The sequence below is a fragment of the Muscardinus avellanarius genome, assembly GCF_963383645.1.
Source record: "Muscardinus avellanarius genome assembly, chromosome: 3".
In the NCBI taxonomy this organism is placed as follows: domain Eukaryota; kingdom Metazoa; phylum Chordata; class Mammalia; order Rodentia; family Gliridae; genus Muscardinus; species Muscardinus avellanarius.
Genome location: NC_137788.1, coordinates 136,665,952 through 136,685,450, shown reverse-complemented (window position 1 = coordinate 136,685,450; position 19,499 = coordinate 136,665,952). Strand labels below are relative to the sequence as shown.

General features: G+C 40.3%; 1 protein-coding gene across 1 annotated transcript in view; it reads right to left on the bottom strand.

The window, feature by feature from the left end:
- The window catches only part of THSD4 (thrombospondin type 1 domain containing 4), a gene marked incomplete at both ends in the record, with an annotated part of 230,247 nt that extends 219,209 nt beyond the window's left edge, over positions 1–11,038 (bottom strand). The window contains one exon of the mRNA XM_080691810.1: positions 10,967–11,038. Coding sequence (XP_080547936.1) covers positions 10,967–11,038 — 72 coding nt within the window. The remainder of the gene's footprint in view (positions 1–10,966) is intronic.
- Between the last annotated feature and the right edge of the window lie 8,461 nt (positions 11,039–19,499).

Below are 19,499 nucleotides of genomic sequence, written 5' to 3'. Positions count from 1 at the left end.
TTGATCTGGCTATACCACTCCTGGGTATCTTTCCAAAGGGATTGAAATCAGAGAACTATGTTAACATATGCATACCCATGTTCATAGCAGCACAGTTTGTAATAGCCAAAATATGGAACCAACCTAGATCTCTATCAACAGATGAATGGATTGCAAAATTATTGGAAATCTACAAAATTATGGGAAATACAAAATTATGGGAATTCTATTCAGCTATAAAGAAAAATAAAATAATAGCATTTGCAAGAAGATGGAAGGTACTAGAGAACATTATGTTAAGTGAGATTAGTCAAGTACAGAAAGAGAAGGGACATATGTTTTCTCTAATATGTCCAAGCTAGGGAGTAGTGGTAATACCAGAGGGATTCCAGATGATGGAGGGGAAATCTCAGCAAAGCTTGAACGGAAGGATAGGAGAGGAAGAAAGCTGAGGTTGTTCAATGGAGGAGCTACATACGAATATGTGTAATAGCATAAATACAACATGATTAACCTGGACACTCTCTATTGGGGGGGAGGGGAAAGAAGGGGGCATAAAGCACAATGTAAATGTACACCACTCTCAATATGTTACACTAAAAAAAAAACAAAAAAATAAAATAAAAATAAAGAATAAAAAAATAGGGATGGGGCATAGCTTAGAGGTAGAATGCCCCTGGGTTCCATTCCCAGTACTGAAAAAAAAAAAAAAAGTCAAGACCCAGAGGAATTCCCAGTTTATTTCTACAAGACCTTTATGGAAGAAGTACATCCAATGTCCAATGTTTCTCCAATCAGTCCATTAAATAATAAAAAAGAAATATTACCAAACCATTCTATGAAAGCAGCATCACCTTAATCCCCAAACCAAATAAAGATACCTTGAGAAAAAGAAAATTACAGACCAATATCATTGATGAACATAGACATACGTTTTTAAATAGCACAGTAGCAATATGCATTAAAAACTACATCAAGTGAGTAGTACATCATGACCAAGTTGGCTTAACTCCAGGGATGCAAGTCTGGCTCAACATACACGAATCAACAAATATAATAAAAATATTACATAATCATCACAATAGATGCAGAAAAAGCATTTGACAAAATGCAACACTCTTTCATGATAAAAATGGGAAAGAAATTAGGGAAAGAAGAAACCTACCTCTACATAATAAAGGCTATATATGATAAAACCAAAGTCAAAATCATAATGGATGGAAGAAAACTGAAAAAATTTCCATTAAGATAAAAAATAGACAATAAATTTAACCAAGGAGTGTAAAAGACCTCTATAATGAAAGTTAAAAAACACTAAAGCAAGATATTGAAGATCTTAGAAGATGGAAAGACCTACCTATCATGCTCTTGGAGAGGCAAAATAAAATGGCCATTCTACCAAAAGTGATCTACAGACTGAATGCAACCTCTATTAAATACCAATGTCATTCTTCACAGATTTCAAGAAATTAGACCTAAAATTCATATGGAAAAACAAATGATCCAGAATGTCCAAGGAATTCTCAGTAATAAGAACCATGCTGGAGGTATCACAATAACTGATTTCAAGTTATATTACAGAGATACAGTAATAAAAACATCATGGTATTGGCACAGAAACAGTCACAGAGACCAATGAAGCAGAATAGAAGAATCAGAAAGGAATCATAATATTCATAGCCAGTTGATTTTTTATAATGGTGCCCAAAAGCCTACTCTAGAGAAAAGACAGCCCTTTGTTGGGAAAACTGGTTATCCATCCACAGAAGAATAGAATTAACAACCAATCTCTCACCCTGTAAAACTGTCAACTCAAGAAGGATCAAAGACCTAAAAATTAGGTAAAAAACAAAAACAACTATGCAGTTACAAGAAGAGGGCAGCATAGAACTAACATTCCAACATATAGGTACTGATAGATACTTCCTCAATAAGAACCCCAAAGCTCAGGAAATTAAAACAGGAATTAATAAATGGATGGCTTCTGTGCAGCAAAGGAAACCATCAATACTCTAAAGAGAGATCCTACAGAATAGAAGATCTTTGCCAGCTAATCCTTTGATAGAGGACTAATATATCGAATATACAAAGAGTTAAACAACTTAATGCTAAAAATAAATAAGTTAATAAATAAACTAATAAAATGGTCAGTTGAACTGAATAGACATTTCTCAAAATAATTACTACAAATGGCTAAAAAATAGATGAGAAACTGTTCAATGTAATCAGCAATCGGGGAAATGCAATCTAGTCAGGATGTCAATCATCAGGAATACAAAAAGTAATAAATGTTGGCAAGGATTTGGAGAAACAGGAACTCTTATACATTGCTGGTAGGACTTCAAACTAGTACAGCCCTGATGGAGATCAGTGTGGAGGCTTCTCAGAAGTCTGAGAATGGGACCACCATATGACTCAGCTATACCATTCCTGGAAAATTTTCCAAAGGAATTAAAGTCAGAATATTATAATGATACCTGCATATGCATGTTTACAGTAGCACAATCCACAACAGCCAAATTATAGAACCAGTCTAAGTGTCTATTAACAGAAGAATGAATAAAGAAAATGTGGTGTATATATATATATGTTGATGGTATACTGCTAATGCTCAGAAATGAAGTGATCTTATATATAAGCAATTTGCTAAGCTCTTTTATTAATTTAATTTTTATACAAGAACGTGTATAATTTTCTAAGTACATAATCATATCACCTGTAGATACCAGCCATTTCAAATTTTTTTCTTTTCCAATTTGTGGGTTTTACTTCTTTTTAATGCCAATTTTGGATTTTTTTCTTTTCCAATTCTTGTACCTTTTGTTTTTTTAATTTATACTGGCTAAAGCTGCCAGTAAAGTGTTGAATAAAGGCAGTGTTACTTTATTCCTGAATTACAGAGAGTATTTATTACATTTGCCACTGAAAATAAGGTTTGCTATAAATTTTGGTTGTATACTTTATCAGTCCATAACCATCATTTATTCTTTTTTTTTTTTTTGTGGTACTGGGGTTCCTGGCAACCCTTCTACCTCTAGGCTGCACTCACAGACTTTTTTTATATTTTTTTATTTGGAAACAGCATCTCTTAAGCCAGCAAGGCTGGCTTCGAACCAGTGTGATCCTCCTGTCTCTGCTTCCCAAGCGTGGAGATTACAAGCATGCGCCACCACACCCGGCAACCATCATCTATTCTGATGGTAGTGTTTTCAATACAATTCTGATTGAAAAAAAAAAAAACTTCCAAAGCATAAGGTGGAATAACTTGCCCTACACACACACACACACACACACACACACACACACACACACACACACTGGACTTTTACTCAGCCATTAAGAACAAGATTATGTCACTCAGGAAAATGGAAGGAACTTGAGAATATTATGAGTGAGATTAGTCAGTCCCAGAAAATGAATAGTTATATGTTTTCTCTCATATGTGCAAACTAGAAAGAAATTTGGAAACCAAAGAGACCTCAGTTAAAGGTACAGAGAGTCCATTGGATTGATGAAGAGGAGGATAGAGATGCAACAAATGCAATGGTCTAAAGAATTGTGTATATGAAATTCCCAATGCCAATCTCAATGATATGTATGTGAAAGGAGGAGGAGGGGTAGGATGTGAAGGGAAATCCATCAAGTGTTGTGTGCACATATATTCTTATCACTCTATACCGCAGTATGATGTAACTATGTATGTATGTATAACTATGATTACATCATAGTTATAAAAGTACCAATAAAAATATAATAGAAAACTAAATTGCACACTAGGAATAAAAGAGCGTTATGCATTGATAAAGTATACAACCCAAACTACAGCAAACCTTATTTTCAGTGGCAAATGTAATAAATATTCACTATAAATCAGGCATAAAATAACACTGCCCTTATTCAACACTTTGCTTGTACCTTTAACCAGTATAAATTTAAAAAACAAAAGGTACAAGAATTGGAAAAGAAAAAAAAAATCTAAAATTGGCATGAAAAGAAGTAAAACCCACAAATTGGAAAAATATGAATGGCTGTTGTCTAGAGATGATATGATTATGTACTTAGAAAATTATACAAGTTTTACATAAAAATTAATTTAAATTAATAAGAATTTAGCAAATTACTTATACATAAGACCACTTCTGAGCATTAGCAATTAACAGAAAAATAGTTTAAAATATATACACAGTTTACAATAACAAAAATATAACAAGGTAGGTAGGACTAAATCTAAATTAAAGATATGTAAGAACTTCATGTGGACTATCACAGAACTTTATTTAAAAACCTCAAAGGATACCTAAGTAAATGTAAAGCTTATACTATGCTCATGGATAGAACAGCTCAATACTAGACTGAGGGTCGTGTTTTCATATTGATCTATAGATTCAATACAATTCTTTGTCTTTCTTTCTTCTTTTTTTTTGTGGTACTGGGATTCCTGAAAGCCCTTCTACCTCCAGGCTACACTCCCAGACCTATTTTATATCTTTTTATTTGGAAACAGGGTCTCCTAAACCAGTGCGGCTGACTTCGAACCTGCGTGATCCTCCTGTCTCCGCCTCCCAAGCGTGGGGATTACAAGCGTGCGCCACCACGCCCGGCATGATTCAATACAATTCTGATTTAAAAAATCTAAAGAATTTTTCAAGGAAAATTTTAACTTCAAATTTCATAAAAAATTGTGATACTTCTAAAGCATAAGAGTAAGGCAGAATAACTTGCCCTACACAGACTGAGATTTACTCTAAAGCTGTAGTAATTAAGACTCTGTGTTACTTGTATCCAGATAGAAAAATGATTAATGAAGGTAATAACAAATTGGCATTCTGGAGTGGAAACTCTGATGTCTTTAGTTGGGTGGTGGCTCCAGGAATGTTTGTTTTATTATTCTGCTTCATCACTTATATAGTATATATATTCTCCTATCTATATTAAATAGTTCACATTTTTTATGTTGTTTAGAAATACAAAAATCTTATTCAAAGACTCATCCCTCCACGAAAGGCCAGCTGGGAGGTTTTATGATTGAGTCTTAATAAAAAAGCCTTCGAGGAAAAGCGAATTCTTCTGTTGCTTAAAGTGTTTGATTACATATGAAAGATGAAAGACTTTTGAATTTATTTTAAAAAACTACCAAAGCTTTGGTCTATCACAATAAAAGAGCCACAAGTCAATACTACTTATATGCAAAGAAGAAAAATTGAAAATGAAATAAGCATAAATCAAATCTAGTAGCAAAGTTAATGAATTAAGATAGTAATTCCAAGAATGCAAAGGCAGTCCAACATTAAGAAATCTATAAAAGAAATTACTTGAAAATCTCGGCATGGTAGTGCATGCCTGTAATTCCAGTACTAAGGAGGCTGAGACACCAGGATTGGCAGTTCAAAGCCAGCCTCAGCAACTTACTGAGACTCTGTTTCAAAATAAAACATAAAAAGAGTCCCGGTAAGCCGGGCGTGGTGGCGCACTCTTGTAATCCCAGCATTTGGGAGACTGAGACAGGAGGATCGCGGCTCACAGCCAGCCTCAGCTACTTAGTGAGGCCCTTTGCAACTCAGCAAGACTCTGTTTCAAAATAAAGAATAAAAGCCGGGCGTGGTGGCGCACGCTTGTAATCCTTGCGCTTGGGAGGCAGAGACAGGAGATTGTGCAGGTTTGAAGCCAGCCATGCTGGCTTAAGAGACCCTGTTTCCAAATCAAAAAAGTATAAAATATAGGTCTGGGAGTGTAGCCCAGAGGTAGAAGGGCTTCCAGGAACCCCCGTACCACCAAATAAATAAATAAATAAATAAATAAAATTAAATTAAATAAAGAATAAAAAATACGGTTGGGTGTAGCTCAGAGGTAGAATGCCCCTAAGTTCCAGCCTCAGACCCACAAATAAAATAAAATAAAATTAAAATAAAATAAAATAAAAAATAAGAGTCCCTGGTATAGCTCAGAGGTAGACCACCCTTGGTTTAATTCCTAGGGTCTGTCTGTCTGTCTGCCCCTCTTTCACACACACACACACACACACACACACACACACACACACACTACTATACACCTAGATTAAAGGAGAAATTTTATGTCATTTTGATGAAGGTTAACAACATTTGATAAAATTCAAGAATCCTTCTTGATTAAAGTTCAGAAAGAAACTTAAAATACCTGGTAGGCATAGCACTTCATAATTAAATATTAGAAGCATTCTCATTTAAGTCTGGAAGGAGTCAAGAATTTCAGCTTTTATTGCTTTGATTCAACACTGTGTTCACAAGTCCCAGCAATTGCAATCAAGAGGGAAAGGTATCACAAAAGAAGAAAAAGCATTGGTACTATTTGAAAGTTGTAGGCATTCACACATAAACGCATAGACATGCACACACATTTCTGTTTATAAATGCTTAGGGATGGTTCTATAGGATAGATGCTCAACTATGAACCATAGTTTCTTCTAGGGAGGGAAGAAAGATAAAAGGAGTGAGGGAAAAGGAGAACCTTTAACTTTCATTCTTTGTATATGCTTACTGCTTGTATTTGTTTTTAGAACAGCTTCTATAAATTAAAAAAATATTTAAACATCAAACAGACCCAAGGCTCAAATTCAGGCCGTGCATTATCAAGTTAGTTCTATAAATTTTTTTTTAAATTGTGCACCAAAAATTAGCCACATTAAGATCATTACATCGATCCTTCATTTCTGTATGCAAATAACACTCTAGGTACAGTGATTGCTAGTTTTTTTTAAATAAAGTTTATCACTGCTTATAAGCAATTCTACATTTACAATTCAATTTAATTTATTCCTTAGAAAAGAGTTTAGTAATTGAAGAACAATAAACTGTCTTATAACAGTGATTCAGATGACACATCATAAAAAATATTATCTTGAGACCATAGATACAGAATGTTCCAAAATTCCAAAGTCACAAAGAAAAACTCCAACTCTCAAGATCCAGCAGACTGACAAGGTGGCCATGCCCCTCACAACGTGTGCTTCTGAACTGTGCCTTCTTTCCAGAACACACCATGCCCTTTCTTATTTCTGGGGTTCTGTAGATGTTTCCCTCTGCCTGAAATGTCCTCCTCCCTCTTTTATACTTAAAATGCTCACTCACTGGTCAGAAGTGAGTTTACATAGCAGGCCTGATTCCTTCCCATTGAAAGATCTTCTTCTAGGTTGGCCCTTGGCTGATATCTGGAAACTTTGACTTGGAGAGGGTCCCACCATTCCCAGGGCTGACAGCGGTGACTCTATACCTTTTCTGGACAGACAATATGGATTCTGCTGAACACCTGCTTTCCTTCTGGGCATCTGGAATTTTGGTGCATAGCAGGCAGAAGGTACCATGTGGTCAGCCCTATAAAGACCCCAGGCTCTGAGTTGCTTACAAGCTTCCCTGGTTGCCAACACCTGCTCTCTTGCTCCAGACACTCTATTTCCCTCCCCATCTTCTTTTATATCCTTCTACAGAGGATGGATAAACATGTTAGCACATTTTACATGACAGTAGTACTTTATGCACATTGTTCTACAGCTTGCTTTTCATACCACATATCCTGCATAAAACATATTTGACATTTAATTTTTAATTAATTTTATTTTTAATTTTAATATTTGTTGTTTAGTTTTAATTTCAAATAGTAGAGATACAGTTCACATACCATAAAATGTGCTCTTTAAAATATGCAATTAAGAGCCAGGCATGGTGGTGCTTGCTTAAAGTCCCAGTGCTTGGGAGGCTGAGATAGGAGGATTGCTGGTTCATGGCCAGCCTCAGCAACTTAGTAAGGTAGTCTGCAACTTAGTAAGACTCTGTTTTGAAATAAAGAATAAAATAGGGCTGGGGGTGCAGCTCAGAGGTAGAATGCCCCTGGGTTCCATCCCCAGTATCTCTCTCTCTCTCTCTCACACACACACACACACACACACACACACACACACACACACACAATGCAATTTAGAGTTGGAGGTGCATTTCAGTGGCAGGGTAGAAGGCCCTGGGCTCAATCCCCAGCACCAATAAAGAAATAAATAAATGAATAAAAAAAATTCAGTGGTTGTAGTGTATGCATAAAATTGTACAATGGTCACCACTTATCTAATTCCAAAACATTTTCATCACCACAAAAAGAAACCCTGTACCCATTAGCAGTCAAGATATTTATTTTAAATTTTGATAGGTTTTGCCATATTGGTCCAGCAGAACTTTAAAAAAAATCATCCTTTTGACCCACTCTGGTAACCTATGCCAGCACAATATATGAAATGTAATATGTTTCTAGGTGCCTGTCCCTCCCCACTTCCTACATATAACAGGATCTCTCTTATATGAGAAAGTTAAGTCCGAGTTCAGAAATGAACATTCAAACCTCCCACTCCTACTCCTTCTACCACCTTCCTGCTGCATGCACGCACAATCCCCATGCCCTCCATGCACCAGTCCTCCACGGTCTCCTAAATGGCACATCCAATCTGTGCAGGTGATTGCTGCCCTGACCTTTTCAAGGGCAAAGGCATCCTAGTGACCTCAGTGTTCTTGGTTTAATGCTGCAGCAACCAGAAAATGAAAGCAAAGACAGCTCTTCTCCAACCTGGCACTGACAGTACCACATGCCTCTGCCCTCGTGTGCCAGGTACCGGCCCTACAGTGCCAGGCACAGGCCTCTTATCTGGAAGGACCTCACACCCGAGAAACCTGATTCTGAGAACTGTTCCTGGGTTTTGCTGCTTGGCTTCCAGCCCCATGCTGAGAATGGCCAGCCCAGCAGCCTGAGAGGTGGATGACACCTCCTTCCCCTTCCTTCCTACACTCATGTGTTTTTAGGAATGTCCAAAGGAAAGATAATTAAAACCTGCAAGCACTCTGGATGGCAGAGAAAAAGCAAATCTCGGTAACTCGGGGACGACGCCACATGTTTATGGGTAAGTTTTGTAAGTAACATGGCAATAAAAAAAGAGGCTCTTATAAATAAATGCCACATTCTTCAAAGCCCTATATAAACGACATTCTTTTTCAGGAGGAAGGGGGTTGCTCGTGCTCATGTTCCGTCTCCGTCATTTCACTTCCAATAAGGGGAAAGGAATCCTAATTGAACAATTTCCCAGGAGCATAGGAGTTATGAAGCCAGCGGCACGGAAACACACACACACACACACACACACACACACACACACACACGGGAAAGAAAGAAAAAAGGAGAAGGCACTGGATGATCTTATTCAAGGGGCAGAAGACCGGGGTCTCCTCTGGACACCCCTGTCAGGCTTTCTGGCTGTTGGTATTACACACATACACTTTAACTCAAGACACAGAAGCTCTGCCCTCCTCTTCAGAGTGAGCGCTGGCTGCTATCTGAACAGCATCAAGATTAGAGTGAACTCGCTCAATTCCCTTTCCTTCTTCCTCTCCTCTGCTGATGGGAAGGTGAAGCGGGACCATTTGCCTCTCTGTCGTGTGACACAAGGCTCCGGGACACGCATTCCAGAGTGGCCCTCCCCAGGATCCAGCTGCAGGCAGGTAACTGAAACCGCCCTTTGCCTTGCTGTTAATAAGAATAATTGGCACGCCACTGAGGGGCCGCCGGAGCGCTGTGACTCGCTCGCTCAGTGTGGGGGTCTCCCCTGACCATATGTGCAGGCAGTGGTGATAGAAATATTTTCCATATGAGCTTGCCTCTCGCCTGTTTAAGTGCTTGGGGCTGAGTTACGTTGGCCCATTTGTCATTTAATCTACACAGTTAAAAAAAAAAAATCAACAGGGAAGTTGGGAACTTCAACTACAACTAGAGGGCACAGGCTGCTTTGAGCTTTCAGCATCACTAGCTCATTCAGTCCCTCCGGTTCCCTTTCAAGAGCTCTGTCCCCCACCTCTGGCCCAAAATTTATCTGCAGAGCAGAGGACCTGGGTGGGTAACCAACAGGCGAAAAGCTTACAGCAAATGACCCGTGGCCGCACGCCTCGCCTCAGAGCTGCGTCTATTTTGAACAGAGCAGCAAGCCGCGGCTTGGGAGCGCCCACACTTCCACTCTTCTCAGAAAAGGGAAAGTAATTACATTAGGCTTTCAGAGCCTGCTTGGCCCCTGACAAGACTAACAAAAGGCAAAGCTGTGAAGTGGCCTCGTGGCCTTTTTTCAAGAGATACACTTTTCATTTGGCTTTTCAAAGAGGAAGATGGATTTGAGAGGAAAGTTGTCCTTTCATTACTCAGCGGCTCCGAGACTTTTCATCAGGGTGAGGAGTGGAAAGAGTAGGAGAGGTCAACTCCGTGCAGGTGAGGGTGGAGTGCACAAGTGCTCCCGCTCCGGGCTGAATCATCTTTCCCAGTCTCTGCCTGCATCAAAAACTGCCTCCCAGCACTCGCAGCGATGTTCAAAAGTGTACCCAGTAAACATATAAGCCAAACCAATAAGAACAAGTCATCCTCGTGGGCTCTAAAACATGCCCCCTTCCTATGACAGATCCAGACACATTCCTTGCCCCACTGGCCATCACTGGCCCTCTTCAAGACCATGATAGGAAGTTGAACACAGATTTTTCCAAGCACACCAGAACAAAATAGGAGACAAATGTGATGTAAAAACAGGAAAGAAAAGCAACCTCTCTTGCATGTGTATTCTTTCTGCAGCACTGGAGGAAAAAAGAACTTCCTTTCCTGCCTTTGCATTGGTCCCTACTGAAATCTGACATGCCACTTTTTTCTTTTTTGTGTGCAACGGCAGGAGAAATGCGCATGCTTTAGGCATCTGTCACCCAGGGCATGCCAGCTTCCCAGCTGTAAGGACAAGCTCAGAATGAGATTTTACAAAGTACAGAATTCTCCAAGAAGAAAAGAGGTCTTCATAGAAGAATAGGCAACACAAACCTAAAAAAGTAATATCAAGCATTATTCTTCCTACACCATAAAAGCTCCATCCCTGGTCCCTCTTGGTAGATAGAAGAGGAAATTTCCTGCTGACAAAAGTATAACTTCTGACAAGATATTTTATTTGGCTTACCTCTCCCCCAGGTCTTGCTAACATTGCCGTTTGAACGTGGAGCAATGTTAATATCAGGTAGCTGACAAACATTATTACCCAAAGTTAGAGCTACCCTAGAGGAGAGCTCTGCGTGCCAAGTGCTAACAGCTAGCAGATGCACTTGTGTCTCGGGATTCCAGCCCTGGAGTTCCGCTAGGCACTGCAGTGCTTCTCTCCGCTCTCCCTCACTGTACTGCCCAGCGCTCCGAGCTCAGCTCTGCTCCGACGAACACTGGTAAGCTGATCTCTTCATGTAATAACTTCAACCAGCTGGGGGAGGGGACAGGAGCCAGCTGGGAGCTGGGGGGCTGCCTTTAACAGAAAGCAGAAAGGGGAGGGACAGAAATGATCAATGTGGAGTTGTGCATCTGGTCTCATTCATGAACAGAGTGCCAAGGTAAGCACTTCACATGCAGGGGACGGCCCCAGTCTCACCAACTGAGGCAGGGAGGAGGTAGCGGACTGGGGCAGGGTGAGCTCCTGCTGGGGCCCGGGAGACCAGAGGCCTTCCTAGTCCAAGATCTGGGGCTGTCGAGCTGTGTGTACCTGGACAGGTTGCCATCTCTCTCTGGGCTGTGGTTGACTGCTCTCACTAGTACAATGGAGGGTGAGCTGGATGGCTTCTGAAGTCTCTTCTAGTTCTGATGTGATGGTTGCAGAAATGTAGGCAGTCACAGGCTACATTATTGAGGGCAGCCTCCACGGGGGCAGAAGTCACCAGCGTGCTGTGTGTTTGCGTGCTGATCGTGTGGACGTGAATGGGTGGGAACTCGGGAGACCCTGACATCTCCCTCTTGCTGCATTCCTGGGTTGCTGTGCCTGAGAGAGCTTGAGGAATTACTGCAGGTGATGATAAAAGAAGTCCTGAAGGGGGGGGGGTGGCAAGCGAATCCCAGGTGTTAGTGCTGGCAGAATGCATGAAAATCAGGATGGTTTTAGAGAAATAAGGGCTACCTCTGAGTTGACTTGGAACGACATTAAAGTGGGGGCTGGGGACAAGAGGAGCAGGGAATCAGGCTGGAAGATGGGCCTTGCTAAAGCTTACAGAGTCCCCTTGAGCAACTGCTTTAGAGGCCAACTCTTTCTGAAATAGCAGAGCTCATGGTTCAAAATGCCTTGAGAAGCTGGGGATGAGATGGCAGTGCACACCTGTAATCCCAGTACTTGGGAAGCTGGGACGGGAGGAGGATTGCAGGTTCACGGCCAGCCTCAGCAAGTTAGCAAGGCTCTGAGCAGTTTAGTGGGACCCTGTTTCAAATAGGAAGAAGGAAAGAAAGAAAGAAAGAAAGAAAGAAAAAAAGGAAGAAAGAAAAATAGAAGTGGGTGTGTAGCATAGAGGTAGAATGTTCTAAGTATTGGATTCTGCCTAGAAGAGGCATGCAGAACCATTCAGAGGTTGAGGATAGGAGAATTGCAGACCAATGGAAACAGCCCGGAGTTCTGGAATCAGGCAGGTGTCGGTTCAAATCCCAGCTCTACTACTAACTCCCTAGATCTTTGGGAAAATAAGCCCAGTGGGCCCCAGTCACCCCTCCTGTGAAACTGCGAAGTGCCATCTAATGGCTAGAATGGCAGATCAATAAAGTCACCTTGGCACAAAACTTGGCAGAGTTGGTGGCACCACACAAGTACGAAAACCTGGCCTCCTCTTTGATCTGAAATAAGGATCTGCATTCAGTCACAGAAAGTAAATTAACAAACACTTGAAAAGCCTCAGGTTATGAGCATTTTCCTGCATTAATGAGGAAACTTTAAACCCCACTGCTGTTTGCAGCCATCTCAGAAGGTTTATTATCACCAGTCACATGATGATTTACTAGTGAGGAGTTTTTTGGGTGGGCCTGGGTGAAGAGGCACTTATGATCCCCTTTTCCAGGGCCAAGAAAAGAAAGGTATGGTGAAGGGCAGAGAAAGGAAAGAAAGTGCTTCTCCTCCTCCTCCTCCTCTTTTCTTTCTTGTTTAGCTTTGCGTCTATTCTGCTACCTAACTGAAGAGGCACTGCTGTCTACTCAATATCCTTTTAGAAATGCAGGCATTTCTTTACTAAAGGAAGCCAGAGTTCTTGCAAGACCAGGGTTGTTTCCTAGCCAAGGGCTGGGAAACTTTCTGTAAAGGGCAGGGATAGTAAATATTCTCCTTTTGGCTGACTATATGGTCTCTTTGGCAACTACTCAATCTATCATGGTAGCGTAGCGCAAAAGCAGCCATAGATAACACACATAAATAGGTGAGGCTATGTTCCAATAAAACTTTATTTATAAAAATAGGCAGCAGGCCAGGTCTGGCTGTAGTATACCAGCCTTGATCTAGACACTTGCCAGTCTCCCTTGCAATTGGATTTGTGATTGATACCTCTGCTCCACTTCAAGGGCTCTGCAAATGTCACCAATGGCCCCTTTGTCACAACATACACAGAATAATTTTTTGGCACTTATTTGATTTCTCTGAAGCATTAACTATGTCCTCCTCATTTAAAATATTATATAATATGCCCTCCCTTGTATAAAATATGAACAACATAAAGTTCGCTGCTTTAACCACTATTAAGTATACAATTCAGTGGTATTAAGTACATTAACACTGTTTTGGAACCATCTCTCCGACTTATTTCCAGAACTTTCTCATTATACTAACTAGAAACTCTGACTCTCTACCCTCCCTCTCATCCTACCCCCTAGAAATCTCTAATTTACTTTCTTTCTCTATGATTTTGCCTATTCAATTCTTCACTTAAATGGAATCAGATGCTATTTGTCCCTTTTCATCTTACTTCGCATAGCATCATGTTTTAAGTTTCATCCGCTCAGTAGCAGATTTCAAAACATCATTCCTTGCTAAGTCACCATTTTTCTGGACTCTGCGTTCTCCTGCACACCTCTCAGTCGGCCTCCTCAATGCCTGTGTTCTGGACCCTTTCTCTTCTCATTCTGCTCTCCTCGGGTCATCTCACCATGCCACCTTCGCCATTCTTTACCCACCCACAGTGCAGGTCACTCTCTACAGTGACTCGGAGCCAGAGCTTCTTCCTGACCCGCATGCCCAGAGATCCAGGTGCCTCATGGTATGTGGATCCTCAAATGTGCTCCAAGTTCAATGGGCCAGAAAGAGAACTTACATTTCCCCAAGACCCGTTCTTCTTCCTGTTGTCTCCATTTCCACGAATGACATCATTGCCCCTATAATTCCTAGAGGCTGAAAACAGGGTGCTAACCTGGTCCTTCCACTCCCGCCTTCCTATCCAAACCACCACCAGGTCTGTTTACACTTCCTGCTGAGACTTCTGGTTCCTTCAGCCTTTGCTTCCATCCTGCTTTCTACCATGTCTTCTTGACTTTTTTTTTTTTTTTTTTTTTTTAGTGGTACTGGGGGTGGGACCCAGGGGCTTTTCTACTTCCGGGCTATATTCCCAGAACTATTTTAAAATTTATTTGGAAACAGGGTCTCACTAAGTTGCTGAGAGCCTCACTAAGTAGCTGAGGCTGGCTTTGAACCTGTGCGACCCTCCTGTCTCAGCCTCCCAAGTGCAGGGATTACAAGCGTGCGCCACCACGCCCGGCTGTCTTCTTGACTTTTTAGAAATCTCCTTGTTCTTGCCTTTTCTGCTTCCAGTCTTCTCCCACAGCATACCACTAAGTGTAATCATATCTCTCTTCTGATTTTTTTAAAACCCTTTTTATTCTGAAACAATTACATATTTGCAGAATAATTGCAAAGATAGCACAGAGTGCCGTGGTATATTTTCATGTAGCCCTTTCTAATGTTAACATCTTAAATAACTATGGCACATTCATAAAAACTAAGAAGTCTTCAGGCATGGTGGTGCCTGTAATCTCAGTAGTATGGATGCTGAGACAGGAGGTTCAACATTAAAAAAAAAAAAAAAAGCTGAGGTGTAGCTGAGAAGTAGAATACCCCTGGTGTTCAATCCGCAGTAAAAAACAAACAAACAAACAAACAACCCCCCCCCCCCACACACACAGAGAAAAAAACCTAAGAATTTGGGTACAATACTAACAGCTAAACTATCAACTATATTCCGATTTGCCCAGTCTCCTTCCAGAATGTCTTTTTGCTGTTCTGGGACCCAATCCAAGATACCACATCACATTTAGTCATTACAATTCCTTAGAATCCTCTGGTCTATGACAGTTTCTCAGTCTCTCTTTGTTTTTCATGCCCTTGACACTTGTCAGGTATTTTTTAGATTATCATTCAATTTGGATTGTCTCATGTTTTTTTACAATTAGACAGGAGTTGATAGGTTTGGGAGAAGAATACCATGGAAATGAAGGACCTCTCTCGTCAGATCCATCGGGGGTGCATTCTACCAAGGCAGAGTGTTAACCTTGGCCACTTGTTCAAAGTGGTGTCTGCAGATTCCTCCATGGCTAAGTTATTATTTTCCCTTTTTATTTTCCGCATCACATTAATTAGAAATGAGTCCATATGTCTAGTGTAGTTAAGCTCAGTTTTTGGAAGGGTGGTATCAAAGAATATTTGGACGTATGTTAAAACCATCATAGTAATTAATAAATATGTGTGTGTATGTGGGGGAGCTATGCAAATATCCTGCTTCTCCTTCAAGTTTCACCCACTAACTCTGATTGGTACCTGCAGATCTGGCCTGCAGCAGTGATTACTGTATTATTCCCATGGTGATTTTTCTGTTTCCCTCATACCTTTGACACTGACAAATCAGAATTCATCAATGTGGAAGATTTGTCCCTCCCTCCCTATTTATTGATTCCATTATTTACACTCTTCTGCTGCTTAACATCTTTAGATAGCTCTCAATTTGGGATGAAGCCCAAAACCCTTGATATGACAACTGTAAGACTGTTTGCTCTCTGGTCTCTGCCCTTTCAGTCTTCCCTTGATCTTCCATTCAAACGCACTCTGTGCTCTAGCCACAGAAGCCACAGTAAATCACCCCGGATTGTCACATGTCCTTGTGACCCGTGCCTTCTTTCTCTAGAATATCATTCCTCCACCCTCACCAACCTAGCTCCCATTGCTCTCTGCCTCTGAAAACTCAGCTCAAATGGTTTATTAGCACCGATTATTACAAAACACCTCTGTGCCCATTAGTAAGGATTAATTGACTAATGTGTGATATCCATAAAGTGAGATACTCTGAAGCAATTTTTAAAAATTGAGATTTCTTTCTATGTAATGATAGGAAACATCTTCAAGATTTATTAAGTCAAAAAGGGAAGGCACGTAATAGTGTAATTACAGTCTTGTTGTTTGCCGATACATGTTTGGAATTGATTGCATATGTATTAACTATCTGTAGAGGAACACATTTGAAGCCATCAACAATGGCCACCTGTAGAGAGGGGAACTGAGTAGCTTTCCAGCAGGAATAGGAGGGAAATTCGCTGCTATGTATCTATGTCATCTCATTTGGTAGCTTCTTAGCCACACGTAGTGCTGAGCACTTGAAATGTGACTATTCCACTTGCAATATGCTGTTAAGTATAAAATACACTTTGTACCAACTTGAAGACTAGGAAAAAATGCTAAATATCTTAATATGATTTTATGCTGATTAGATTATGAACTATAATATTTTGAATATATTGGGTTGAATAAAATATAGTACTAAAATTTTCTTCATTTATTTTATTTTAGTTTCCTTTTTATGTGACCATTAGAAACATTTCAAATCACATCCTATTTTTACTGGGCAGGACATCTGTATCCTTTTGTGTATTTAATAAATTGTCAAACATGTGAATGTATTGCTATTTTAAAAATATCTAAAAATGAAGTAGTAATAATCAGAATCCATTAGTATGGAAGTTTCCTCCCTCTGCTCCCATTTATCTATTAATTCCCTCATTTATATTCACCTTCTTTTTGCAATCTCCCCCAAGATACACGGAAGTGTCACCTTCTCTGGGCATTGCGCCTCATCAGGCTCCCTACCCAGGCGAGGGCGGTGCACTGGCCTCTTTCCCAGGCATCCTCTGACTACTTCAAGTGTAGTATTTATCATGCTGTTTTGTAATTGCTAGCTAATGTGTCTACCTTCTTCAATGCACAAAGTGAGCCGTCAATGGCAGGAGACGCGTCTTTCTCTGTGTTCCCAGACTCAGCACACAGGCCACTCCTTCAGTGTGCTGAGTAAGGGAATGTACGCACAGGATGATCTTGCAGAAAACTCTCACCTGTTCATGATAGGAAGAGAGGTCTTCTAGTGGTGCACCTTGGAAACCAAGAAGAGAAAAGGAAAAGCTATGCCACCAGGCCATAGCTCTAAGAGAAATGCAAATACATTCTATCTGAACTTTTGTGTTGACCTAAATTGTGAAAATAAAGTGTATGTGGGAAATGTATCAAAAATAAAGAAAATGAATATCTGAAGTCTTAAGCATGTATTTCACATAAAATAAAATGATGCATTTCTGTCTTGTTAATTAAGAGTAGATCCTCGGCAGATTTTTAACCTCACAGGCTATTACATTTCTTGCAAAGAATGTCTATCTCTTTATGAAGGATGGAAGGAGATGTAACCTCTTCACATATACTGTATAGTGGAACTGCACAAACTATGCTTATTCTTTTAAATATGTTTACATTGTGTGGAATAGGTAGAGACCACCTCTGTTAGGGAGGCACTGGGATATCCAAAAGGAGCCGGCCATGCTGGATAGCAGGAGCAGGTGTTAGTAATTAACTCTCCCTTGTGCACACCAAGGAGTCATTAAATAGCCACAGGGGTAGTGAGAAAGAGAAGAGAATCCTTTCTGCTACATTTTTAGAAACTTCTCTTTTAAAAGGAAAATCAAGAATCTACAGTAAAAGGGGCCACTGCATTCTTACCTTTCTATGGCTTGGCTCCAAACCTGGCTGCAAGACAGCCATGTGGTCAGGCTGAGCACCTCAAGGGTTCACTGAAAGGAGGCCTAGACTGATTGCTTGACTCAACCAGACACAGGGCTCTGGCATAGAGAGGACCAAAAAAGAGAAGAACCAAAGACATTCTCAGGAAGATGTTCACAAAACTCACATGGGGCAGGTTCATCTGAACTCAGAGGAAATTCAGAGACTGCCTCGGGACTATGCGCAGGTTGACCACGATTTTTATTTCAAGTATTTATTCCAAGATGGTGGTTCTCAAAAGGTAGTCCCCAGATCAACAGGATAAGCATCATCAGAGAGCTTGTTAAGAATGCAAATATTCATACTCCACCATAAGCATACTGCATCAGAAGTTCGAAGGTAGTGTTATAACTCAAGTGCTCTAAACAATAATTCTCTGCTCTAACTTATTACTATTCATCTCTACTAAGCAACCATTCTCTGTCTAGTAAACCTCAATTTAAATTATTAAAGTTTTATCGGGTAAAAACATATATGTGACTGCTAGATATTAAAATAGAGCATGGAGCTACGATAATTAAAACAGCGTCAAACAGGATCAGTGAAGGGATAGACCCCAAACATGTCAAAGGATTTGGTGTGCAATGAAATCAGCCAAGGAAAAGATGGAAAATGGTTGGGAATGTGACTAACCATTGGGAAGAAGTGAAGTTATTTCTTTAATTTATACCACATGCCCAAATAAGTTGCTGGTGGATTAAAAACCTTATGCAAACAATAGAAATATGAAAACTAAAAGAAAAACAGGTCAAGATTTCTATATCCTGGGAACTGAGAAGGACCTTCATGTATAGATCTAACAAAGGCAGAAATCATAAAAGACATATACATTTGTGTATATTTTTAAAATTCTTTACGTCAAATATACCATAAACAGAATGAAAAGCCACATGCACAGTAGAAAGTGTATTTCAAGTCCCTATTTGTCCATCAAGTGCTGGAAACCTGGAAATACAGTGGCTGGTAAAAGCAAACTCAATTCCAGTCTTCTGGAGCTTACTGTCCAGTGCAGGAGGAAGACATTAGTGAAACCCAACAAATACGCTTAAAATTGTAACATGAAAAGGGCTGCAAAGAAAAGATAGGTGGTGATGTAAGGGGCTCATCTTATTAGGGAGATGGCTTGGGATAGGAGTAATAATGGCTTTCATGACAGCCAGAGGGGGAGCAGGTGTGCATGAATAGAGGGTGAGCAAGTGGGAGCCGGCCATCAGCTCAGGCCCTAGACAAAGGGAGAGGCCGGGCAAGGGACCTTTGTCTTTTTCCTAATAAGAACCTATTGTAAGGGCAAGAGCAATGGTTATAGGACAAGATTTGCATTTTGTAAAAGCCACTCTGTCGTATGGAGAAAGGATTGGAAGGAGATAACAGGAGAAGCTGCAAGACTGGTTAGATTATGGCTGTGCTCTGTATGAAAAGGGATAAGAGCTTAAAGCAGGATGCTGGAGACTATGAATAAGGTCAAAGCAAATATATGGCATATATAATGGGAAAAGGGTTGTGTTAATAATATGCTTTTATTTTTTAAAGAAACTCCACACACCGGATAAAGGCAAATTTGACAGCAAAATGTTGGAGGCAATGTTCAATTGTAGGAGAGCGGCTGACTACACTGGGGCATGCC